The sequence below is a fragment of the Stegastes partitus genome, unplaced genomic scaffold (assembly GCF_000690725.1).
Source record: "Stegastes partitus isolate 25-593 unplaced genomic scaffold, Stegastes_partitus-1.0.2 Scaffold127, whole genome shotgun sequence".
In the NCBI taxonomy this organism is placed as follows: domain Eukaryota; kingdom Metazoa; phylum Chordata; class Actinopteri; family Pomacentridae; genus Stegastes; species Stegastes partitus.
The window spans coordinates 141,865-167,678 of NW_007577858.1; the positions used below are offsets into that span (position 1 = coordinate 141,865).

A 25,814-nucleotide genomic window follows, 5' to 3' on the forward strand; every position below is an offset into this window, starting at 1 on the left:
ATATGTTTAAATATATTTTACTTTTGTTATGTATATAAACAAGACTATGTAGTCTAATTTGGTGTGGGCTTCTTTTGAATGGTTTTCTCGTGGCGCTTATTTATACTCATTTTTCGTTGTGAACAAAAATTGAAAATCGACATCAGTAATATTGGTTATTGGCAATCTCAGAAATCTTGATATCGGATATCGGTATCGGCCAGAAATTTTAATATCGTGCATCACTGGTTTACGGTTAACCTGCAAGATGTTTACAGCAAACCTGATGCAGCTAAAGTTCACCTGTTGATTTAGGATGATATCATTTAATATTTGTTGTGGCAGTGGTCATGGTTTGGTTGTTTTTCTGTAGGTACAGGTTTATTGTAGTTTTTACCAGTAACTGCTAGCACATTCACACTGCATCAGCCTGCTAATTGGTGTACTACCCCCCTGCAGATAAATGCTTGATTTTTTATTTTTTTTTAGTTTTCAAAACTGACATTATTTGCTCTGGTTTTAATTACCTAGCCTGTTATGACATTTTGAGCCACAGTGATTGACGTTGCCTTCAGATCGCACATTTTGCATACAAACACCATTTAGACGCAATATAGCTGTGGGATCAACGTATAAATAACACAGAAGTGGCCTTTAAAGCCCTGGTTGCACTGTATCTAGAATTTAAATCGCTCTAATGACTTACATCGTTGCAGGGACCAAACGTCCTCACACTGTTTGTTTTGAATGGTGATGTCACCGGAACACGTGACCTACATCCTCCGTCAGCTGCATTTTGATTGGTCGAGCCCAGAACACTGAGCACTGTGGGCCCGACCGAAGCCATTTTATTATTTTAACAGCAAAAGGTGCAGGTGCATCAGTAATTTTTTTTTTATACTAACAGTTTTAATTTTCGTGCTCACGACACCATGGGCCAGTGTGGGATCACGTCATCCAAAACCGTCCTGGTTTTCCTCAATCTCATATTCTGGGTAAGAAAAAAAACGGGGCAGAACAATTGTGCAGCATCCCAGTGAGGCCAGCGACGGAGAGCAGCGTTAGCAGCTAGCAAACTGCGCCAGAGATGCGCTGCGGTTCGGCGACGGACGGGGTGGCTTTGCGACGCGAAATATACACGGACACGGGGTGACTTTTGTATTCGCTGTGAGGTGCGCTAATTGGAAAGAAAACAGCAGTGGTTTGAGGGGCACCGAGCTGCAGTGTGTGTGAAGCTGCCGCCCACAAGTTCCAGCCATGACGTGATGCAGCAGCTGAGTTCACCTCCAGCGCATCATTGAATTAACACCAGCAGAGATGGATGGACATGTAGAAAGAAAACCAGCAATTGAGCTCTAAACCAATCAAGAAAAGACATATAGTCCCCCAGAATGCCTGAATATTGTAGAGATGACAGGTGGCCACTTCACATTGCACCTTTCTTTGAGATCTGTCACATTGAAGCTGGGAATAGTTCATTTAAATGTATATTTTTGGACAATTATTCATTTATTTATTTGTTGTTCTCTCCCTCTGTCCTGCAGTGATGTACAGTATTGGCTGTTTCTCTCTGTGTCCTTGTGCCTGACTGTCTTCCTTTGTTTCTGTCTGCAGGCTGCAGCTGGAATCTTATGCTACATTGGAGCCTATGTGTTCATCACATATGACGACTACGACCACTTCTTCGAAGACGTGTACACCCTCATCCCTGCTGTTATAATAATAGCTGTCGGGACTCTCCTTTTCATCATCGGCTTGATTGGCTGCTGTGCAACAATACGCGAGAGCTCCTGTGGCTTGGCAACTGTGAGTGTCGACAGCTTTCGCTTAAAACAAGCACAATGCACATGAAGGACGTGCAAGAAACCTTTCTGTTGCACGAGAAAAAAAATGCAAAGCAGCTTAAAGGAATGGTTTGCAATTTTTCTAGCTTATCTTAAACCATTAGTCTGCACTGTTGTTGTGATCATTGTTTTCATTCTGGCCCTTAAAAGATCCTAATGGCATTCCACTATAAGTGATGGTAGACACAATCAGCAGTCTTTATATGCAAAAAAGGTATTTAAAAATTTAATTGAAGCTTCAGATTCCTAAGAAGTTAGTGTTTTTTGTGTAAATGTCCCTCCTTTTCTTACTGTGATTTCACTACTGCTCAGGAGGAAAGCACCAAGAGGGAATTATATATGTACTAAAATGACTTAATTTGAGTAATTTAGATTGATAACTGATTTTACATTCATATAAACTCAAATACATATTGAATGGAAAGTAGTATGCATTTTGTGCCCCACCACTTGTACATGAAGAAGAATCTTTTTAGGAATATTTGGTATTATTACAATAATCAAATTCAGTGTTTATATGGATATCTCACTGGTATTTAAGGAGAGACTTTTAACCTGTGTTTTAAGGTTTTGCAAATAGTTTTGTATTCGGTAAATATATATATATAGTTTATCATTATAAAAAAAATATACATTTTACAAATTGGTTTACAAATTGGTTTCTGTCTGTTTTTTTGTCATTTCAGTTTGCTGCCATCCTGCTGTTGGTATTTGTAACAGAGTGTGTGGTGGTGGTGCTCGGCTACATATACAGGGCAAAGGTAAGCGATTGCATGTCTTTGGCCTACAGAAGTGTGTTAGTCTGCGAAAGTGGGTCAGAGACTCCATTTCCACCGGTTGCAAAATAGAAAAGACAAACCTCTGTGTGTCTTATACAATATAGCGTAGGTCTTATTAGAATAAGATTTTCCAAAATGTAATTGTTTGTTTCAGGTTGAGCGCAGGATTGTCATGGTGTGACAAACTGCTCAGAGTTAATAAATAGTTTTCAGTGAACAGAAAAGTAACTGCTGCTGTGTATTTGTTTTAGGTCGAGGACGAGGTCAATCACTCCATCCAGAAGGTTTACAATGAATACAACGGCACCAACACTGATGCTCCTAGTCGCGCCATTGACTATGTGCAGAGGCAGGTGAGGAAAAAAAAAAGTCCCTCCTTGTGCCCAATCTTTTTCTCTGTCAGCTAAAACTCACATGTGAACAGACAGTTGAGTTTAAATGAATATATTTCACTCCCCATTCTCACCACTAGCTTCACTGCTGCGGCATTCACAACTACTCTGACTGGAGGAACACCCGCTGGTTTAAAGAATCCAAGAACAACAGCGTCCCAGTCAGCTGCTGCCAGCCAAACATCAGCAACTGTACAGGCACTCTGACTCGACCAGCAGATCTCTACCAAGAGGTACGCACAGCAAGTGTAGCTGAAGCGCTGTAGTTTTTCTGTGGGTAAACCACTGACACAGATTCAAACTGCAAAAGGTTCTCTGATAGTTTTCCCTATTCGTATTTGCGTGTGAAAAATGGGCATGAAGCGGTAAAATAAAGCCATTTATTTTCTGTCTTAGGGTTGTGAAGCTCTTGTTGTGAAGAAGTTAAAGGAGATCATGATGTACGTCATATGGGCTGCACTCACTTTTGCATCCATACAGGTAAGACTTACAGGGCTGAAGGGCAGGGGAAGTTCAGATAGATCTTAAACTAATCTGCAGTTAAGCCACTTATTTGGAAGTTAACACAAAGTCCCTTAACAAAAAAAAAAACACCAATTATCTGTTGTGGATGCCTATCAGAGTTTGATCTCACATACATAGATCCTGTATACAGGTAAAGAAAGATGATAGTTGTTGTGCTGTGCAATTCCTTGTTGCGAAAAGAAACATTCCAGGAGATCAGGATGCTTGTTGTCAACTGCTGAATACAAAATTTCATTACAGCATATGTTCTGTTCCGATTATTCCTTTTAGATTTTAAAAACAACTTATCGTTCTTGCTACTTAGTCAGATTCACACGTACGTTTGTTTGTTAAGTTTGCCGAAGCTGACTTTGGCTCCTGTGCTGTCTTCCTGCAGATGCTGGGCATGCTCTGTGCCTGCGTGGTGCTGTGCAGGAGGAGTCACGACCCGGCGTACGAGCTGCTGGTCACCACCAACAGCTACGCATGAAGCCAGCCAACAGAGCACTCAGAAAATCAACAGGAGCGTCACCGGACATGTCCACAGTAGATATCAGCTGTAGTTATATAAGCTCAAGCACACCTTGCACAATTCATGATAAAGTAGCGAACACTGACGATGCGGTTGGGGTGGGAGGGGGCTTCAAGGGGAAACCAGTTATTTATTGACATGCTTTTAAAGTTACTTTAAATGTTTCTTTTTTCTTTCTTTCTTACACATGCTGAAATACTTATAAAAGCCAAAGTTGTATATGGCTTATTGACATTATTGATGTTGGTGCAGATTTTTATTTCTTTTAGTTATGGCTTCATCACACTTGTGTTCATTCCCAGTGAGGATGAGGAGGAGTATTCTGGAGTTTGTTACATGAAAATATGATTAGGAGTATTGTATGGAATGTATTTCCTTGTGTGCTACTTTGCACTACGGCTGGAGCCCTGGAGATATTTCATGGTTGTTTTAATGCATAATGTATGCTAAAAAGAACATGTAGACATGAACACTATTCCCTGGTTTGACCAGACTTTGTGAAAATGGAAAATCTTTTTTACCTTAGTATAGATCCAAGGTTTTGATCTCGGCTGTTACAACAATACAGGTCAGTGTTTAAGCTAGACTTCATTGGCGCTGACAGAATAAGAACAGTTCTTTTTTTTTGGATTATTTTCAGCAGCTCTGCGTTTTTGTTTTAAAGCCATGTTTGTTAGAAAGAGTTCTTCAAGTTCACAAGTATTCAGGTTGTGAATAATGTACATTCTGTTTTGGTGTGGCTGTTCTCTGAATCCGGCTTCTCCAGTGAGGCATTGCCAATATATAAATTGTGAATCAACCTTTTGGTCTCCAGCGCCATTAGTAGGAGTATCATCAGTGTTACCTGAAGACGTGTATATGTAGATTCAGTTTGTTACGGTCACAGGATCCCTTTTGTTTAGTTTGATTGTTAGTTATAAACCTGATGCAAAGAACTCCCAACACATTATTTTATACATTTTTGTGAAATTGTGCATCGTTTTAATATTTTTGAGCTTTTAAGTTGACCCCGTAGATACTTAGCTAGTGCCGCAGAAAAAAAAAATCTGAGAAACAAATTGTGTATAGATTGGAGAACAAGCAGGAGACAAATAAACTCATACATTTCAACCGGATTGTTTTATTTCTGACTTCGTCCACATTGTGTTTGATTGTACTGATATCTGTCATATGAGAAATGTATTGTACATGTTTATGTGCTAATAGTTTCCTCGGTTTAGTTAACCTTATTTTTACATTTTGATCCTTATGAGCTGTTTTCATAGGAACTTATGATCCATCCAGCAGTCATAGATAATGACATCTACAAAAGTATATATAACAGCCACTCTGGTTCCCTAGTTCACACACACACACACACGTGCTACATTCCCAAAGTCAACAGTTTTACACAGTTTGTTAATAATTTAGTCAGAATTTCTAAATGGAAAAACAAAAAGTAGGAAGAGAAAGAAAAACAGTAATGATCCAAGGCAACAGTGAGCACAAGCAGACAATGGCTGCTTTATTATTATCTTAAGCACCTAACTTGATCTATCACATCAAGTGCAGTGCTTTTTCTGACAACATTCTGCAGTCCTGTGAGAAGAAGTACCAGGCAGCAAACACTAAGAATCCGTACCATACATGAGGTAGCACGGTCTCACTAGAATATCTTTTCATGGCTGAGTTACATTAAATAAATAATAATACCAGTAATCAAAGAGGTGCACATAGCAACAACAACAACAACAAAAAAAAAAAGGCAGATAAAGATGAATGAAGACGTATCTTAAATTTTGTAAATTGATCAAATGACCTACTGCCGAGTAAACTGAGCTAGATTTTCAATTTATGGTCTGAAAATCTACAAGTTTGAATATCAGCAATGATTGTACAGAGCACTGAGCTAGGAAGCCTGACAAAGATGTGTGTATCAGTGTGGTGTGTTTTTATACATGTTTATTTGCCCTTGACGCAGTACTTCTGTGTGTTTAAACGTATCCAGTGTGTGATGGCATTTTTCTGGGAGTACGTGCCTGTATTGTCTTATTTATGTATGTGTGTGTTTGTCCTCGTATTACTCAAGTTGTGTCGACACAAATCTGTTTGTCCCTACAACGTAAATCATTACATTTCATGATGAAACTGGTTTAGAATCAGGGTTGAGCAAATTGTGGTCAGGCTTACAGTAAGTCTTTAATGAATGAATGTATAAATGTAGATTCATGTCCCGCTAAGTGATAGAAACATGACTGTGTGTCCTTTTGCATATTTATATTTTGCCCAGATAGTTTCCTGGCACCAGTCCAGTCATCCCACGCCTTTCCACTTTCCACCAGCCGTCCTCTCCTTGTTCCAACATTTGGACCACGTCCCCTCTGCTCACAGATAGTTCATCATCTTCCTTTCCGGTCAAAGTAAAGAAGGCTAATGTTAGTTACAGACAGACTAAACCAAATACCTGAATAACTACAAAATCTCCAATCATAGCTACTGTCTTTGGCAAATGTGGCTAATGTCCACCTTCTTATTATCAATGTGTTAAAATAATGGTGATACCTGTGCATTGTATTCATAAAGCACGACATAGCAGTCATCATTTACTGGGGCTGTGAGCAGAGGTGCTTCTGGCTGGAGGCCTGGCAGAGGTGCATACCCACCATCTGAAATCTGAACTGAAACCAGAGTCGAAGCAGACAGTTGTGTTAGCTTTCCTTTAGAAATCAATACAAGACATCCATACGGGACCTTTGAATTTCGTCTATTGCAAATATATATTCATGATGTCTCCTAACTTGTTTTTTTATTGGTTCGAAAGTAACGAAGCTACTATGTACACTTCCTCAGTATGTATTTTATCTTCACATCTGATGTATGTAGTCTATTTCAACTGTAGAGAAAAGATTTACTGCTGTGTGCTCATTTGATTTTTGATTTCAGAGCTACTGCTGTGTTTGTAAAACTTTAAAAGTCAAATTTTTCAGGCACAATTTCACATATGTGAATCCACATTCAGTTAAAAAGATCCACTGGAAGCACGCAAGACTACAAAAAGCTCACTATTGTATGTACTGATGATGATTTTTGTTATTCATCCTTAGAAATACATCAGCGAGGGATTGCAATACTTACACTCTCCAATAGATGCCAGTGCTGGTCGTGAGTTCTGAGGGCTGTCATTGTTGAAGCTCACAGAGCCTCCAAGTAGAGGGTCGGAGCACCTGTGTGATCCAGATCAAGACAGACATGTAAGATACACGAGATGGTGTCCAGAGATTCAAACCCACAGGGTCAAATAACAGCTGCATGTGATTCTTTTGTAATGGTAAAAAAGGACAGATAGAAAGTTTTATTAAAGCTGATGATGAACCAGGAGGTCATCTTGTACTGTTACTGCTGCAACAGTTTTGCTCTGCTCAGGGCTTTCCCCTCCTGTTACTCTTCCTGTATGACTTGTGCCGCACCTCCTTGTTATGTTTTCTCTTTCTGCAAAATGAACTCGACCATTTCTGTCCCTGCCTGTCCCCGTCTGGTAGTAGCTCTCAAACATTACTGGATCTGTGAAAAGAGAAGAGAAGCTGCTCATGAGAGAAGTGAAGTGTTGCTTTCTGCTTGTGTGTCAACTGAAAGAGAAACAATAGCTGCTGAGCAGCACTATAAAGCCCGTTCCTTGGTCGTGGTATTTTTTCTCACTTCTCTCTTCACTGTCAACAACTAGCTTCCTCTGTGGGAAAATACACTTGTACCAATTCTTATAAATGCCCGACTGGCCCACTGTGAGAGCTCACCTGGTGGCCTCGACCCTGTTTTTTTCATCTCTATGAAGCAGTCGTTGTCTGTGTCAATGTCACACTGCTCCAGAAGCTTCCTCACCTCCTCGTACAACTGATTCAAAAAAAAAAAGCGGAAATCTGAATTGTGCAGAGATCTTGTATCAGTCAATCAGTCAACTATTTCTGTAGTCAGAGCCTTTCATTTTAAGCACAGTTATTGGTGCTAAATATGGACAACAATGAGCACATATGAAAGCTGTTTCATCGGAATCATTCAGCTAATGGGTGAATACATTTACTGGATTGCTCTCAAAAAAACGTATTTTTAGCACACTAATATTTTGAGCTAAATGCTAACATCCGCATGTTCACAGTGACAATGCATGTCGACTCTTTGAACTTTAGAAAGTATAATGTTCACCATCTCATCTCCTGTTTAGTGACAATTAAGAAAATTTTATGGCAGCAGATATTTCAGTTTTGACCAAAGTAGAAGACTGACACCCAATATTAACAGATTAAATCCTGTTTAAAAAGAAAAAATATTTGCTCTAAAATACAGCCAGAACAATACAAATCCCAACATTCTTCTTCTTCTGATGGTGAATCTCTATTTTAAAATTACATTTGCATTTAATTTTAAAGCTGTGCTTAAATTAAAAACCAAGACTAAGACTTTTATACCAAGCAAAAACCAGGTGGTTCTGAAGTGCTGAGGTCTTTCTGAGAGAAATCATTTATACTGAACATAAGTTCCAACATCGTGGTATCATCGTACCAGACTAATATGAAATGAAATGAAATGAAATGAAATGAAAAATACTTTCTTAATCCCAGAAGGGAAATTCAATAATATATATAATATAATGGCATTGTAATCTAGTCACCATGGTGGTTGTCCAAATTAGAATATCTTTTTAATAGGTTTTAACAAGGTACATTGTGGGTTAAAATGCTCGGATAACTAATTCTCTTCATATAAATAAAGAGAAAAAGGACCCGACCTCATCATCTTTAACACACTGCATGGAGAAGTGATTGCAGTGGTCCCAGAGAGCACACCTCAGCAAACTGATGCGATCTCCCTCCATTTGCTGGAACACCTGAAATACACAAAAAACACTTGTTTCTGTACCGCTTCTAAGTTATAATGTTTTATGTCTGCAGAGACACGTTGTTACTTCTTCTTATTAGCGCTCAAGCTGTACTTCACACACTGACAGTGATCACTTTAGATAACGCACGCATGCAAACTGCAGAGTACCACAAAAAAAGCATTAAACAAACGTTTGTATGACTGATTATGTTTCTGCATGACTGTGGTTATGTTGTTCCATTTATAGCACGCTGCGTGCAAGATGAAGTTTACTTCCTCACTGGTCAGCAGTATGGGGGGTTTAGCACAGAGTTAAAAGAGTTGTGGTGTGAGGTTCAGTCTGTCAGTCGAGACTTGATGAAAGAGCCGTTAACAGCAATGCAGTCTGCAGTACCTCGCATGTGCTCCTGTGTGTGTCTTCCCAGTCATGGCGAACAGCTTCTAGTTGAACAATGTTATTAAAGTACAGCTTCTCTGTGAGAGAATAGATGATTATAGCTGGTTACAGTTAACAATGAAACACAGCAATGAACACAAATGTAAGAAGTACAGTCCAGAAGTTCCAGAAAGTATCATCTAAACCAACAAACACTGACTGCATTCAGAAAACACATGAATACAGTAAACTACAAATGCATGTTGGTTAAAAATAGAAACTGTATGCGATGAAGAGTGAGTCTGGCTCATACCTGCTTCACTGGCAGCCTGTCTGCATTGCTTGATCCTGTGACGTACCTGTGAAAACCATGTTACACACACAGTGACATGTGACAATGTGTCAAACACAAACCATAGCAACTGAAGTATAATTAGATATATTTGGGGTATGGCCACCATTATATGTACTTTAAAGGACATGAAAGATGTCACAGCAGCGCATGAGCGTACTTTAGTTCCGCTAGCTGTTGCATAACTGTGAGAAAAAAAACAAAACGTTCTGCTACTGCTGTTGCCCTGTTATCAGTTATCAACTTGAAGAACAGAACAGTCATTTGTTGGGTGTGGGTCATGAATTTGTCAATGAAATAACATAAAAGTTTGCATTAGTCTAAATAGGGTGGCAGCTATTTTACAAAATGAGTCGTTTCTATTTTTGTGAGATAACTTATGTATGTATTGTACCTTTTCAGAGCTTTTGGATGTAGCATTTGCTTTCTCAGACCCCTCTTCTACCTCGTCAGCCTCCTTGCATCTCACCTCGTAGCTCTTCTTAGACTGAGAGAATAAAAGGCAGTACGTACATGCAATGTTCCCATATTAGTGTATGTACTTGTGCACACAGCAAAACATCTGTATTTCATGAATGTTTTACGTTTAGTTTATGCACTGATCACAACATACGCCTTCAAATCAGTCACTTCACATGAAAAATAAACAGAGTTACGCTACATTTTTTTGGTAGCTTGTTCTTACCTCCATGGTCTTCTTAAACAATGAAACCTTTTTCTTTTGAACCTTCTCCATGATGCTTTCAAACTAGAAACAGAAATGTTGAAATTTAAAGATCCCGTCTTGCGTGTATTGTTTCCATGCACACTTGTTTATACCAGCTGTACACTGATGGCACCTCTACACAATTGTACCTCCTGAACTGGTAACTTGCTATTGGAACAATTAAAGAGTTGCCGTGTTAGTTATATAAATGTACACTAATAATCAGAGTAAGCCAAGAAACTTTGCATTACTGCCATCAGTGCACTCAAACCTCACACCTTTGTCAGTTGTTAAGCAACACAAATTACCCAGTACCTTCTTCCTCTGTTCTTTTTGACGTTCTCTGAATGTCTCAATCTTTTTCACCTCCTCTTTCAGGGTATCAGATAGCTGGATGTGAAAGTTCCCAATGTTCTCGATTTCTATAATTAAAAACATCCAAGCGACAAAGGTGAATCATTTGATGCTGAAAACACGAATTGATCAGAATTCTTCCATTGTGCAAATGGACTTACGTGTTTTCAATTGTTCAAAGGATGCTTTCAACGTGCTGGAAAAACAACACACGTTAACGATAAGAGATCATTCAGTGACCCCTCTGCATTTTTGTTTTATTTTTTTTTTTCATTTTACAAAGACGTGGATTAACTTTACAAGCTCAAAACAACATCCAACAGTTTTAGATTCATGCACTTGGCACCCTGCAAGCTCATTTCAACTTGATTGCTCACTACAGCGTTGTTGGTGACTAAGCACGTCCACCAAAGCACTTTAAAATAAAAAAAGGTTATTTTGACACAGCTGTCCGTCACCCCCCGAGACTTTATATATAACCTTGGTTACTGTGTAAATCAAAGAAAAGGAAGAAAAAAAAAACAGCAGCTTTGAATATCCTCTTGGTAGGGCAGGAAACTGACAACAGACTCTGTATACTGAGAGACGGGGAGCTGCAGTAGTTGGCACCCACCCACACTTATATACTGTACTTACAAAAACAGCGCTTTTTTCTTTCTATCTGTCTAACAAATACACTAAGAGGTGACTCAGAGGCGCCTGATTCCTGTTTCATGTTGCAGGTCGGTTTAATTCAGCAATAAAAAAATCTCATCATGCACTATTTTGACAAAATGAGCACATGACCTACCAGAGCAGGTTTTATTATTATCATTTGTGGCCAATATGTCATATTTCTGTGTTAGCTGTACAGTCTATATATACAATATTAAGTCCAGACCTCAAAGCCAAAATGCTTTGAATATTAAGTGTTGTTTTATACCTGATCTCGATGTGTCCTCCAGCTTTGCGAGCGATAGTCACCAGCTCCTTTCCATATTTCTCCTCCGCTAGAGCCCTGTTTAGTACGAGTAGACAGAGAGGACACATTACACTGCATGCCAGAATTTGTGTTTTAGTATTTAATTGTAAAACTGAACTCTGTTATATGTTTCTTTTCTTTCCTAACAAAAAGGATACATACAGTTAAAACCCAAGGTTTACATACACTGTATAAAAAGACATATGACCTTTTTTTTTTTCACTGTCTGACATCAAATCAGATGAAACTTTTCCTGGTTTAGGTCAGTTAGGATTATCAACATTATTTCTATTTGCTAAAAGCCAGAATAATGAGAGAGAATTTTTTAGCCATTTCTTTAAAGTCAGAAGTTTGCATCCACTAAGATTACTATGCCTTCAAACAATTTGGGAAAGCCCAGATGATGATGTCATGACTTTGGAAGCTTTTGATTGGTTAATTGACAACATTTGAGTTAATTGGAGGCACACCTGTGGATGTATTTTAAGGCACACCTCAAACACACTGCTTCCTTTGGTGACAAAATGGGAAAATCTAAAGGAATCAGCCAAGATATCAGGAAGAGAATTGTGGACCTCCACAAGTCTGGTTCATCCTTGGGCACAATTTCCAGATGTCTGAAGGTTTCACGCTGATCTGTTCAGACAATTATATGCAAGTATAAACACTGTGGAAATGTCCAGCCATCATACCACTCAGGAAGGAGACGGGTTCTGTGTCCCAGAGATGAACATGTTTTGGTGCGAAATGTGTGTATCAACCCCAGAACAAAAGCAGAAGACCTTGAGAAGATGCTGCTGAAGCTGGTAAGAGTGTCATTATCCACAGTGAAACGGAATAGATGGCATCATGAGGAAAGAACATAAAATGGAAATATTGAAGCAATTTCTCAAGACATCAGCAGGAAGTTAAAGCTTGGGCACAAACAGGTCTTCCAAATGGACAATGACCGTAAGCATACCGCCAGATTAGTTACAAAGTAGCTTCAGAACAACAAAGTCAATGTTTTGGAGTTGACATCACAAAGCTCTGATCTCAATCCTGTAGAAAATATGTGGGCAGAGCTGAGAAGGCGTGTGGAGCAAGACAGCCAACAAACCTGACTCAGTTACAGCATTTCTGTCAGGAGGAATGGACCAGAATCCCAGCAAACTATTGTGAAAAGCTTGTGGAAGGATAACAAAAATGTTTGACCCAAGTCATACAGTTTAACGGCAATGTCACCAAATACTAAGGGAATGGATGTAAACTTCTGACTTTGAAGAAAGTAATAAATACTTCTCTCTCTCATTATTCTGGTGTTTAGCAAATAGAAATAATTTCGGTAACCCTAACTGAACTTAAACAGGAACAGATTTGTCTGATTTAATCTCAGACAGTGAGAAAAAATAAGGTTGTGTCTCTAAATACAGTGTATGTGAACTTCTGGTTTCAGCTGCATATGCTGCACTTTGTCTTCTATATTATCATTTGTACTTTTCACCTAATTTCCGCTGAACCTNGGTCTTCCAAATAGACAATAACCCTAAGCATACCACCAGATTAGTTACAAAGTGGCTTCAGAACAACAAAGTCAATGTTTTGGAGTGGCCATCACCAAGCCCTGATCTCAATCCTGTAGAAAATATGTGGGCAGAGCTGAGAAGGCGTGTGGAGCAAGACAGCCAACAAACCTGACTCAGTCACACCAGTTCTGTCAGGAGGAATGGGCCAGAGTCCCAGTAAACTATTGTGAAAAGCTTGTGGAAGGATAACGAAAATGTTTGACCCAAGTCATACAGTTTAACGGCAATGTCACCAAATACTAAGGAAATGTATGTAAACCTTTGACTTTGCAGAAAGTAATAAATACTTCTCTCTCTCATTATTCTGGTGTTTAGCAAATAGAAATAACTTTAGTAACCCTAACTGAACTTAAACAGGAACAAATTTGTCTGATTTAATCTCAGACAGTGAGTAAATGAGGTTATGTGTCTTTTTATACAGTGTATGTGAACTTCTGGTTTCAGCTGCATATGCTGCACTTTGTCTTCTATATTATCATTTGTACTTTTCACCTAATTTCCGCTGAACCTTTGGTGTCTTTGCTCTTTCACCTGAAGAAAGGCTGAGTTTGTTTTATAAGCCAACATTAAGTAACAACAAGCACCTAATAGACTCATGTTTTATGTCATTTTAAACCAATTACGTGGGTACAAAGCTAGTTTTGTTGCTGTCTGACTCATCATTTGTCAGTTTCGGTTACATTTGAAGATTCACCTTAAAGTAGGGAATTTATGACAACAAATGACGTATTAAGCCTTAATTTATTAATCTATCAAAAAATCTGCTTAATTGTTAACCTGCTGTGATGCAGATGTGTGGTGGATCTATGCCAGTGGGTGTATGTCTAATTACAGAAGCTGGTTACTCATATAAGTACAAGAGATTCCTTTTTTTCTGGAAGCTGATAAAAATACATCATCATTATGTCCTTAAATGATTGAAAGGTACAGTTTAAATATCTCTTGCAATACCCACAATTTTTTTTTGCAAAGAAATCAAAGAATTCAGTGGTTTTGTGATTCTGCTGTGAACTGTTGGACAAACTATTATATTCATTGTGTCATGGTGGTAATTACACAGTGGGAAAAGAAATTAGGTATGTGTGGCTTTAAGAATTTCACAAAATCTTTACAACTTTTGAACTTTAATAATCCATTTTGGTTTTTGCAACTAAAATACAAACTGATCAAACCTCATCTTGAACAGCTCCTCGACATCTTTGCATATTTGCCTCCCATCTCGTAGCCGTTGGATCACAGCGTCATAGCCGGCGTGGCAGGTGAAATCAGACCCCTGTTTTGAGAAGACATAGAAAATCTTTGTGGAAATGCAGCAACAAACAGCATTGCTCAACAACTATTACAACACGTCCTTGAGTCAACCCTGGGCCCACTTCATGGTCAAAATGCAGAACTAGCATTTGGCAAAAATAGTCGTATGTGACACAGTCAGTGCTTCGTCAAACTGCCCATAGGTTTTTAGGTGAGACTTTAAATGCTCAAAGTGTCACATAAACATATTCTACATGTACAACTGACCAGTACTCTATTTGTTATCTGTTATTTATTATAGAGCAGTAATAGCAAACGACGGTTTTCAACATTTCACAATACATCATACTGACTTCTATACCGTCTTATGTCTATGCTGGTCTGAAATGGCATAATTTAACATCAATTTAATGTAAATATGGACTGATTTTGAATGACAGATGACAGCTAAAAGCTAAAATATGATGTATTTATCAGTAATAGCAGTCTGTGACAGTTTAAATTTAGTGTGTTTTGCAGGTTCTTAAAACTGAACGCACAGTTTAATGAACAGATTAGATCACAGTTGATTCCCCTCACATGTGAGTGCACCAAAACACCTTAAATGCATTATGTACTATTGTTTTTATACATTTTCAGCAGGGACAGCTTCAGTAAAGCACAACGCCAGAAAAACAGACTTACCCAGAAAGCGTCTTTAAACATCAAAGGGGCCATCTCAGCTGTTACTTCCTTGAGCTGAACACAGTTCCTCAGAATGAACTTCACTGACAGGACTTCTCTTTAAAATACAAAACCTCTTAACAAAAAAAAAGTGTGTTGAGGGTTGCAGGATACTTAACCAAGTTAAGACCTCGAGTGGCCCAAAGTCAGTGAGTCATATTGAATGAGGAAGAGCTTCTGTCCTATGATGTCACTGACCACACCGATCAGCTCAGCCCCCCGACCCGAGGCAGCATCTCTTTCACTATCATTTGGAGAAGAATGCACGTCTTATTTAAAAGTTACGCAAGAGATTTTTAGCGCTTCATTTATAGGCGTTTGTTTATAGGTAATGGTGCCTGGGTGTCTCTCTGAGTCTGGTACCTTGTTTGCTTCTTTTAAATACTGCTTTGGTTTGTGCATTAACAATGAGAAACCCACACAGATGCACAGTGTGGTTTTAATCACACCTGAAGTGAGTAATACTGTGGTGGATGACTGATGGTTTACTAGCTGCTATGTAACATCCAGTTTTGCCATGTTGCATACCAAATGATTGTCTCATCTTAATCAGTGTAATAATACTTTATCAGTGGGTTAATACACTCATATCACACAAATCTATTTGAATTAAATCAGCAAGGCATGTGCTTTGCTGTAAATCTAGTCTTTCTCTTTGAAATTTTGTTTGTCTCAGTCCCTCCTTTATTAGTTTCCTTTTTTTATTTTGACATGTTGTCAAAGTGTGAGTTGCAAAAGGAAAATTGCAGCATATCATTTCTAATAATATATGATCATGAATTTCCATATATACACAATTATTGTTTTTTAATGGAATTTTTGAATACAATTTTTCATTTAAACAATTGCACTTTCCTGTGATGTCCACAAGGGGGAGACACAAGTCTTTGTAAATCATCAACCACAACATTATAAGGCTGTGTTTGGTAGCAGTATTATTAGATGGGATCAAACCCACTTATTGCACAGAGTCAACAATTCTTAAATCTCTACAGGGGGTCAGACATGAAACCCCAAATCTCTCTCATCTCCAGTTGGGATGAATACAAATCTGTGCCTCGGGCATCTCTCAGGGAAGACACAGCGACACGTGAATGAGCACAGAAAAGCTTATTATTGATTTTCAAAGTGAGGAGAAGGACAGACTGTGGTGTCTCTCACCAGTCGCTCAATGAGATGTGTGAAAATCTTTGGCTCTCTCACAAAGCTGAGGGATCATTCTGTCACACACCTAACGACATGTTAAAGGGACAGTACAAATCAATACGGCCAACCGAGAATAATGGAGCTTGGTCTTACTTTACCGTTTTCATGTATTTTAGAATTATGTACTTTTCTTAAAATGGTTGAACGCGTTGAGCTGCATGCATCAAATTGGATGGACAAATGATGTTAATTACCAATTTTTATTTTAAATGGTATATTGTCTGTCACTTTCTTGTGAAGGCAATGTATCTCCAAAACATTTATTTTATGTATAATCCAATGAGTTTTTGTCAATTACGTATTGGTGTGTGTGTGTGTGTGTGTGTGTGTGTGTGTGTGTGTGTGTGTGTGTGTGTGTGTGTGTGTGTTTTTAAATGACTGTATCTCGAGATTTGGAGAATTCCATTTTTCATTTGATGTGAATTAAGAGTGTAAAAATGTCAGATCTTTATAAGCAAGCACTTGAGCACTAGTTTTAGAGTTTTATTAAGAAATATTTCCAATAAATAAACATTTCAAAATAACTACTGAGTTTTTTATTTTTTTTAATGTCTCCTCAGAACTGAAAGGATATTTATAGTATACAGCCTACTCTTCATGTTTATGTGCAGTCTGCTCCTGGCTAAGATAAGAAAAGATAAGATAAAACTTCATTCATCCTGAGCAATATTCTTTTGCCATATATTGCTCAGAAAACAACATTTACAATATAAATTTAAACAATATTTAACCGTGTAAAATTCTGAGTCAGGAAATACGGATTTTCATTTTCAATCAGAAGCTATTGATTAAAGCTCATCCATGGTTCTGGAGTGGCCATCTTCGGGTTCAACAGAAGAGTAGCAATTCAGTCGGAAAACCAAACATCTACCAGTTAGAGCGAAAATAATGCTTCCAGGCCAAAGCTTACAAGTTTTCACATCAAGATGTCTGAATCCGTGGTGTTTGGCCTTCGCTGTGACCCCGTTTGAGGCCTCAAATGGAGGGACAAGCCCTGGGAATCAGCTGTGCTGCCAGGGGCTGAACACACACACACACACACACACACACACACACACACACACACACACACTTCCTACGCTTCTCTCACTCGTTTTCTCTCTCTCCCTCACACTCCCCGGAGTGGCAGTTATTGAACTGTGACAAACGAGCCGTGTCAGACCAGCCCCCCTACCTGGGGGATTGGCTAAATGACCTTTCCATTACCCAACCACTGCTGTATTCCCCCTCCACAGATAGAGTTACACACGCAGCCACACAGCCCATTTGCCAAGACCAGTGTCACCGTGGCTAGCATTAGCCACTACATCCTTCCATGCATTCTGACGCAAATGTAAATGCATTTTATGTTACTTCATTTTTTGCAGAAGCTCGCAGATCACTCGAGCTGCAACACATAGAATATTTATATCGATTTTGTGTGCTTATATTGTTGTGGGGGTCCGGACAGTGCGTGTGTGCTGAGGGATGAGCATGCCATGCCAGAAACAGCTTGCGCCTGCTTGCTTGGGTTTGTGCACATGTGTGAGTTATCTGTGCTTCTCTATGTGTGTGTGTGTGTGTGTGTGTGAGAGAGAGAGAGAGAGAGAGCTTCTGGCCTGTAAAGTGTGTGACTTAACTGGTTTTCACACATTCTCCGTCCTCCTTTCTTGCTAATCCCTGTTGACCGTTGGCACCAGCCCTGAATCTCACCAGATACTTCAGGGAACAAGTCTGAGGAGAATGAAGAGGAGGGTGAGAGGAGTGGAGTGGAAAGGTTAAAAGTGGACGAGAGAGAGAGAGAGAGAGGCAAAGAGGATGCAAGAAAAAGGGATGAGGTGAAAGACATCAGAAGGAATGTGAGGAAATAAAGAAGTTGAAGTCAAAGGAAAGAAAGGCTTTGAATCAGACAGAGGATGGTGTTTACTTCTGCTGCCTGCTGGATAGGAATGCAATGAAGTGAGTCCTTGGCCACATTAGTGGGAACCTGTTAGGAAGCTGACAGATGTATAGCTAATGATGTGTAGGCACAAGGGCAGGGCCTGTAGTTGCTAGTGAGGCGATCTGTAGTGGCTGTCATAATACAGCTGAAAACCAACAGCTGAAGGAGGTGGAGGAGAGAAGAGAGCAGAATCACACTAACCCCAGAGAGCGAGCCGGGGGCCTTTCTCACGTTTGATCTACGTCTGGCTCTGAATGAAACATTTATTAGCTGTCTTAATCCTCAGTATTACTGCTAAGAACTCCGGCCTTAATCAATTTGATCCTCATGTGTCCGTTATTCCCCGATGTGCTTCTCTGGACACTGGGATGCACGCAGCATGCATGGGCACACACACATACACACTCATGTCTAGCATGCATGTTTGAGTGGATTTTTTTTTCTTTGTATAAATAATTGATGAGCACGGATGTCACATGATGTGATCATGGCCATGTTTCTGTTTCTTTGATGACTTTAAAATGTGCACGGAGGCCGGCCTGTGTGGATTTATACCGTATTAGTTTATGTTGTTGAAAAAAATGTGTTGGTCTGAGGAAAGTACTGTGTCTGGGTTGAATACATGTGTGTGTCTGTACATTTGAGTTGCTGTGTACTGGTGCTGACCCCTGTAAAAGGGGTGCGTGCCACAGGCAATTCCCCCTCCATCATGTTCCTCTCTCTTTCTCCCACATGGTGCCTTCAACAGACTGGATTTCAGTGTTAGACTAATTTGCCCAGTGGCCATTCCCTCCACAAGGACGCACCCTTACCTCCTCACCTGCCCCCATCTCCTCTCCTCTCCTCTCCTCTCCTCTCCTCTCCTCTCCTCTCCTCATCATCCTCTCTTCTCCTCTCACCTCCTTCATGCTCCTCTCTTCTTTCTCACTCCCCCTTTTCCTCTCACTTTTTTCTCTCTCCAGCCTCTACATGTTTCGAGACCTGCTAGTCTCTCCAGAGCTGGCCTTTTACCGCCCCGTCCCTGCTTGTGTGTGCGTGCAGATGTGTGCACTTGCACACACCTGTACGTGTGCTTTTACAGTCTGTGTTTGCACCGTGTGTCCACGTCCGTCCACGTGTGTGTCGTAAAGCCAGGAAGGGAAGCCTGCTAATTTGCTAAGTGGTTTCATCCATCTGACAGAGGACAGAGATTCTGCTTGGCTTCACTCCTCTGATCCAGGCCACAAGGGGAGTCAAAGTCTGCCCAGATGGAGGCCAACAGACGCGGCCACTCCGTCTGGACCAGCTCCCGTCTTTGCTTTGTTGTTTCTGTTCAAAGAGAACGAATGGATTTTTTTTTTAGAGCGTGGCTATGTGTGTGGGCACGCATGTAGGAGAGTCTCTGCTGAGTAGAAGATAATGGATAATGGATCGAGTGTGCACATGTGTGGGTGTATACTTGTGCAACTATCTTTGAGAGCCAGTTTGAGCTTAAGAATATCAGAGTGAATTTTTTTTTTTTCGGAAACGTGAGGACATTTCAGTTGGTCCTGGCTGGTTTTAGAGTCGAGGTTAGAATTAGGTTTAGGTTTGGCCACACATCTGTGTGTGTGTGTGTGTGTGTGTGTGTGTGTGTGTGAGAGAGAGAGAGATTGCCTGCACTCTTTCCCCTTTGTTTGTGTTTGTTTGCGAGGTTTAAAGGGCTATAAAGTGAAAGGCAGCCTCTTATTTGACTAACCGATAAAAGGTATCAGGTTTGTTTTCTTTGACTTGGACTGTGTATGCTCCGGCTTAAGGTGTCAGCCGGTTATCTCACTTGTTCTTGCACCACAGGATCATTTAGGATAATTAAAATAAACTAGATTATGTCTCAGCTTTACTGTCCACATCATTTTCTGAAAGGAAATATCAGCATACTAGACAAAAGCAGCCTAAACTGAAGCAGTATATCCTCTGTAATAAAAAGAACATTTAAAAATATCATAGCTGTCTGTTTCTACATCAGCCAACTTGTAAACAACAAAAACTAGAACTTTTCAACCCTGCTGGTGCCGGACACATGAAGCTGTTTGAAAGATTTCAGATGTAGCTGGAGAATAAAAAGCATAAATCTAAGGCTTATAATTTACAACAATACTAACTTTGAATAATAGAAAGAAATCAACGTGGGAAATGTGTGTTTGTTGTTAAGTGTGATTTACATTATGCACATTTTGAAATGTTGTCTTGCACACCTGTATTCCTGAAGGCAATGCACACAAAGCACAGCAGGTGGGGCTGTTGAGTTTCTAAATATACTTAAGTGTCATGCCTCATACATCTCTCCATCCGTATTCCTTTTGTTTTCCATTCATTCTCGGCGAATGGCAAAGCCGTCTCTGCTGTTTGTCCACCGCACACAGAGAAGAGCGATAAGCCAGAGTTAACCTGATAACCCAACACTGCTGCTGCTCACAGAAAAGAGTTTTTAAATGAGAGCTGTGAAAAAAAACACACACACAACAGGATACATGCACTTAAAATATTAGATTCTTATTGATGCAATGTCCTTCAGCCTTTTTCTAGATGATCATGATGCGTAAACAGATCTCAGTGAAGAACTGCACTTTGGCTCCTTCAAATCTTTAGTGTACAAGTAGAGAACGTTTCACAATCACTCCTGTTTGAGAGTGTAACTCGTACATTTCACTCTCCACTGCTGTTATCAGCAAAACTGACCAAACACTTGTTTGAAACATCACAAAATCACACACTACACGGTCAATCATTTATATTATTTTTAAGTCTTTTTCACACTTTTTCAAACTTTCAGACATTTTTCTCGACATCTGGAAATGAAACACTCCGTATACTGGATGTGTCTTAAAGTCTGAAGTTGTGTGGTTGTTTCACATTTTTGTTTGTAATTCTGTGTACAACGGTGAGACATAACACAACTGCCATAGCTGCCTATATTTTCTGTTACGTCTGATAAACAGATAAATATAATATCTAATATGCGGATATAAGACTTCTACAAGAGCTGCATCAGCAGCTTTGTGTGACAGTTTGTCTTTGATGTTGTGTGGCAGAGCAAGGTTGGTTGTTGGTGATCCATCAGACATTTTATTGCTGTGGTAAAACTGAGGACAGCACAGGTTGCATTTTACAGTATTACAGCAGCGAAGGATGGGGGCAGACGCTGATTGACTGAGGTTCAGAGTTGTTGAGCTGCACTCTTCTTTACCTCAATCTCAGACTTATTGCTGTCCTTTGTCCAATTTATTACACCAGCAAAATGCACAACTGACCAGCTGATGAATAATTAATGCTATGCATATGACAGAATACAAAGATATGTTTACTAAAGTATGTTTAGTAGTGATTTACAGAATTAGAGGGATTTTGTGTGGAGTCGCAATCAACCAAAAACGACAATGTATGGCTGTTATTGTTGTATTTGATGTCTTTTATAACTTAATTTACACTCTTTCACTTTCAAAAGCAAAAGTCATTTTTGTTGGGATGTGTGTCACAGTCAGTCTTCAGAGTTAAATATGTGATAAACCATTAAACATTTCCGACCAGTGGAATCCCTATAGACTTTACATCAGTTCAACACCTCCACCAAATTGACAATCTGATGTGAGTGTTTGGGGCGGTCGCGCTATCGTCAACATTCACTGTTTTTCAAAGCCACATTCTTGGTTTTCTGTCACAGCAATTTGTCACATCTTTAAGAAAATGTAAAACAAAAAGTTTCAGAAAATTCCTCGTGACTAAATGGAAGAAAACAGTGTTGTGTTTTTTATTTTTAATGAAACATCTGTGCACTGCAGGTTTTGTACTGTACAGTATATTTCAAATGCTTTTTGGATTTAAATGAAAATAATAATAAAAAATATTGCAGTATATGGAAGCTTACCTAGATTTCCTTTATTTAACTCAAATCTTAAAGGCCCCATTTGTCTCTAAACTGCTCTAATTCTCTATGTACTGGACATGTGCCTAGAACAATCAGGGGGAAAAAAATAAAAAAAACTCAATAAATACCTTTTTATTTCCACACAATGAATTACTGTAAGCACGAGTGTGGCTCCATCCAGGCATGTTTGTTTATGCAGGCAGTCAGGCAGGCCCAGGTATCGCAGTTACAGTGGTGTTGTGCTATGCGGTGGTGTGCATGATTATCGACCAGCGTGTCATGCAGGATAAGGCCCAGTGTGCCTCTGTTGACTGCTTTGCGGTCAGCACTGCAGGGAGCAGGATTGTGGTTAGCCTACAGACAGCCAAGGCTGTGTAAGAAGATCAGCTGTGTGAGTGTGTGCGTGTTTGTCTTCGACTGCCGCGGTGCCCTTTCTCCGTTGTATCCGAGCTTCGTATCGCCGATGATAATTTTTCTCACACCTTGTCCGACTTCTTTCTTTAATTTTCTTTTTTCTCGACCTTCTGCTATTGTTCTCCTCCCCTCCACACCGCTCTCACAAACACACACTGAAAACACACATGCACTTTCACTAGGGAATTGCCTTAGGCTTCAAACAAGCCACCAGTGCTAATGGCCCTGCTGCGTGAGAGTCTGTACGCCTGCCACATTGCATGATTCAATACACACAGTAAATGTTTTCACCTTTACTGCTTGATTGACAAAATCTTCACAGCCATAAAATATAACAGATAAACTTCATCTTCTTTGACCTCCTTCCTCTTCCTCTAGGTTATATTCCTTATTTTCCTATTTGTGTTCCCATTTTCTCTTTCTTCCATCCACTCATGCACACACACACACACACACACACACGTCTGCAGATGCGTGAGGATTTGGGCCCTGTGGCCGGAGCTAATGGATGGCTCTCATAAATGGCGGGAGCTTTGCACAGGAGAAGCAAGGATGCAGCTTTTGCCATGCTCTGATTCTTCCCCCCGTCCTGATGATAGCACCGTTCCAGAGAGCTTCATTAATTCTTTATGGGGCCGAACGCTAAACACAAACAATGTCTGACGGAGGTTTTGCCACAGGCGTGCTCCAAGCACCCCGAACCTCCTCTTCCTCTGTCCCCTCTCAGTATGTTTTGCAAGCTTGAGCAGTTCCGATACAGTCGTGGTGGAATCGGGACATCACATTCAACATCAAGTGGACTGTTTGATGTGATGTATTTAACCTTGACTGTGCCGGATTCTTGTCACGACACGCTGGTGCTATTGATTGTGGTTTTGCTGGTGCTATTACACTTTTTTCAAGAATTTTCTCAACACAATGAAAGAAGGTGCTTGAAAATGGGTTGGTGACCATGAAAAATGACTGAGAATGTGCAAAAATAACAATTTGCATGCATGCAATTGATTGCTCCAGCATTAACTATCCATAAGTGATCATTTTTAAACTGGCCTGCCTGTGGTGGTGCATTATAGTCTGCATGTCTTTAGCAAGAAACAATGCACTACAGTCTAGAAAGCACAACCATTGCTCTAAATAATTGGGATTTGGGGGTGACATTAAGTTGTTTTTTTTTTCTTCTAATCTATATTTAACATTATCATCCTAATGATACATAATAATATATCATGAATCTTTAGTTTGAAGTCGATCGTCCGCTGTGCTTTAGGAAAATCAGCAAACATGTCAGTATAATCTCAGTTATGCTTCCGTCTGTATACCTTCCACTGACATGCACATCATGATTAATGAATTTGTTTGAATAACACTAAGACCCCTTTAACCAAGCACATGAATGCCTAATCAGTTTTTTTTATCAAACACTGTCTCCTACCTTGTCTTGATTTATGTCACTTCATACATTATAGGACACGAGGCACTTCTCGCTGTCTTGCAAATGAATGCTATTTGCGTAATTTGTTGCAAAACACATCAGGGACTGACTGGAGCAAAACTCATCAATATTCCTGCTCAGATCAGGACATCTTTTGTATGCGCTTAAGTCTTTTTATTGGGCAGATTTGCTCATAAGCAACAAAGTTTTTTACTGATGCTAATAATAAATAACGTCACGTCAGCAGCAGTATCACGGTAAAAGATAGTAACAATATTGATTTTAACTCTCCTGTAGTGATTTCACTCATCTGTCTCTGCTGCTGATGGCTGATGATGAGAAGTGCGGTGAGATCAGATGTGTTGCTCATTCATTTTCCTGAATGAAGTGGCCATTTCTTCACTCCTTGACAGCTGTTAGTCAGACAGGAAGATCTGTGTTTAAGTAGCATGCTGTGGAACATTATAAGAGAAATATGAATAGTTTCCCCAATGGGCAGCATATTGATACCTCAAAAAGGCAGAGCAGCAACAAAGAGAAGAGATATTTTGCCAAACAAATACTTTCATTTCATGCATCGTGAGCCAAAACCAGTTCACCAGCCAACATTATCAAATAATTTTTGGCAACTTCCGATAATGTACTGGCCAGGAGACCATTAAGGAGGGTAGTCTTAATAGGAAATACACATTCTGTCCTGCCTTGAGCTCGAAAACTGCCAGGTCCCCCCCATCCTTTCTCAGCACTGCTCTTCATTTATTACCTGATGAGTGCTCACCGGCACGGCCCTCTTCCCACCGTTAACTAGCATCCATAATAAGGAGCGGTGGTGGCGCAGACATCTTTCACTAGTCGACTTGTCATTAACTAAAAGCATTGTGGAGCTTTACTCCCAATTACCACTCCTCTCACAGCTCACATAAATCACGCATCGTCGTCTTTCATGAGCCGCAGTCTTGTCTGATTTTCTCTTTCTCCCTCCGGCCCTCCGCTGCCTCTGTCTCTGCTCTACAGGAGACTTCTTGGACCTGCGTGCTCTGTGGATGTTGATGCAGCGTCATTATGAGGCGTAACTTTACCTCCCAACTTGTCTCCCTTTATATCGAGTGCAAACGGTGCTTTGATTGCAGGAGGTTTAGGCCAGAGCAACAACAGAGACCTCATCGTTTAAGCTGTTATGATCTTTTAATGGTCTTCTATTACTGTATCGTTATCCTAAAAGCCAGCAGTCGCTGCTGCGGGCTCTCACTTTGATATCACTTTCATTAAGAGGAGGCCAGGATCATTTGTAGTGGCATTTAAGTCATTTGTTGAGGGTGTGTGAATATGTTTGTGACTGTGTGTGTGTCTGTGTGTTTATAAAGCAGACTAGCTGAGGTGCAGAGTATTTTTATCTGCATCATCGATCTGTTTCAACCTCCCCTCCTCTGCTCCTGGGTGTAGAAGCCTTGACCTTCAGTGTGGGAGGTATCAGTGAGCCATGTGACCTCCGCTCTGGGCCACTGCTGCTACACAATTTGCTAATACACACAGAGTCACACACACCTGCTAGCCCGTGCAAATATATACTTATGCAGTATATCATAGAAAACAATAACAGAAAAAAAATGCAGTGAAGTCAGAGTTGTAAAGTTGTAGAGGTGCAAAGTTCCACCTTTACTCCAGTCCAGCCATCAGTCACCTGTGTTGCTGCACTTGCAGAAGAGTTTCTATCGTACTCGCTCTCTTTTTTTTAGACACACACACACACACACACACACACACACACACACACACACACACACACACA

At 40.0% G+C, this 25,814-nt stretch overlaps 2 protein-coding genes across 2 annotated transcripts; one reads left to right on the forward strand and one right to left on the reverse strand.

The window, feature by feature from the left end:
* Window positions 1-815: 815 nt before the first annotated feature.
* LOC103354951 (tetraspanin-3) lies at window positions 816-4,142 on the forward strand. The gene is made up of 7 exons (XM_008278562.1): window positions 816-974; window positions 1,594-1,785; window positions 2,510-2,584; window positions 2,854-2,955; window positions 3,075-3,227; window positions 3,391-3,474; window positions 3,896-4,142. Exons 1-7 carry the CDS (start codon window positions 912-914, stop codon window positions 3,986-3,988), a joined length of 762 nt encoding a protein of 253 aa, XP_008276784.1. The 5' UTR covers window positions 816-911; the 3' UTR covers window positions 3,989-4,142.
* A 988-nt stretch (window positions 4,143-5,130) lies between these two features.
* LOC103354950 (proline-serine-threonine phosphatase-interacting protein 1-like) lies at window positions 5,131-15,318 on the reverse strand. Its single transcript, XM_008278561.1, has 15 exons — window positions 15,131-15,318; window positions 14,368-14,468; window positions 11,592-11,666; window positions 10,831-10,865; window positions 10,631-10,737; window positions 10,295-10,357; window positions 10,004-10,096; window positions 9,571-9,616; window positions 9,276-9,355; window positions 8,790-8,888; window positions 7,801-7,897; window positions 7,477-7,570; window positions 7,145-7,233; window positions 6,572-6,687; window positions 5,131-6,416 (listed from the first exon to the last, which is right to left on the reverse strand). Exons 1-15 carry the CDS (start codon window positions 15,161-15,163, stop codon window positions 6,285-6,287), a joined length of 1,260 nt encoding a protein of 419 aa, XP_008276783.1. The 5' UTR covers window positions 15,164-15,318; the 3' UTR covers window positions 5,131-6,284.
* Between the last annotated feature and the right edge of the window lie 10,496 nt (window positions 15,319-25,814).

Excerpts from the sequence above, each read along its gene's own strand:
- LOC103354950 (XM_008278561.1), bottom strand. The coding sequence starts at position 15,163 with ATGGCCCCTTTGATGTTTAAAGACGCTTTCTGG. Across the intron at positions 9,617-10,003 it reads CATCCAAAAGCTCTGAAAAG|GTACGTCACAGGATCAAGCA; the intron begins GTACAATACATA and ends TGGTTTTCACAG. Across the intron at positions 7,571-7,800 it reads AACAGGGTCGAGGCCACCAG|ATCCAGTAATGTTTGAGAGC; the intron begins GTGAGCTCTCAC and ends CTCTTTTCACAG.
- LOC103354951 (XM_008278562.1), top strand. The coding sequence starts at position 912 with ATGGGCCAGTGTGGGATCACGTCATCCAAAACCGTCCTGGTTTTCCTC. Across the intron at positions 1,786-2,509 it reads GCTCCTGTGGCTTGGCAACT|TTTGCTGCCATCCTGCTGTT; the intron begins GTGAGTGTCGAC and ends TTGTCATTTCAG. Across the intron at positions 2,585-2,853 it reads GCTACATATACAGGGCAAAG|GTCGAGGACGAGGTCAATCA; the intron begins GTAAGCGATTGC and ends TATTTGTTTTAG.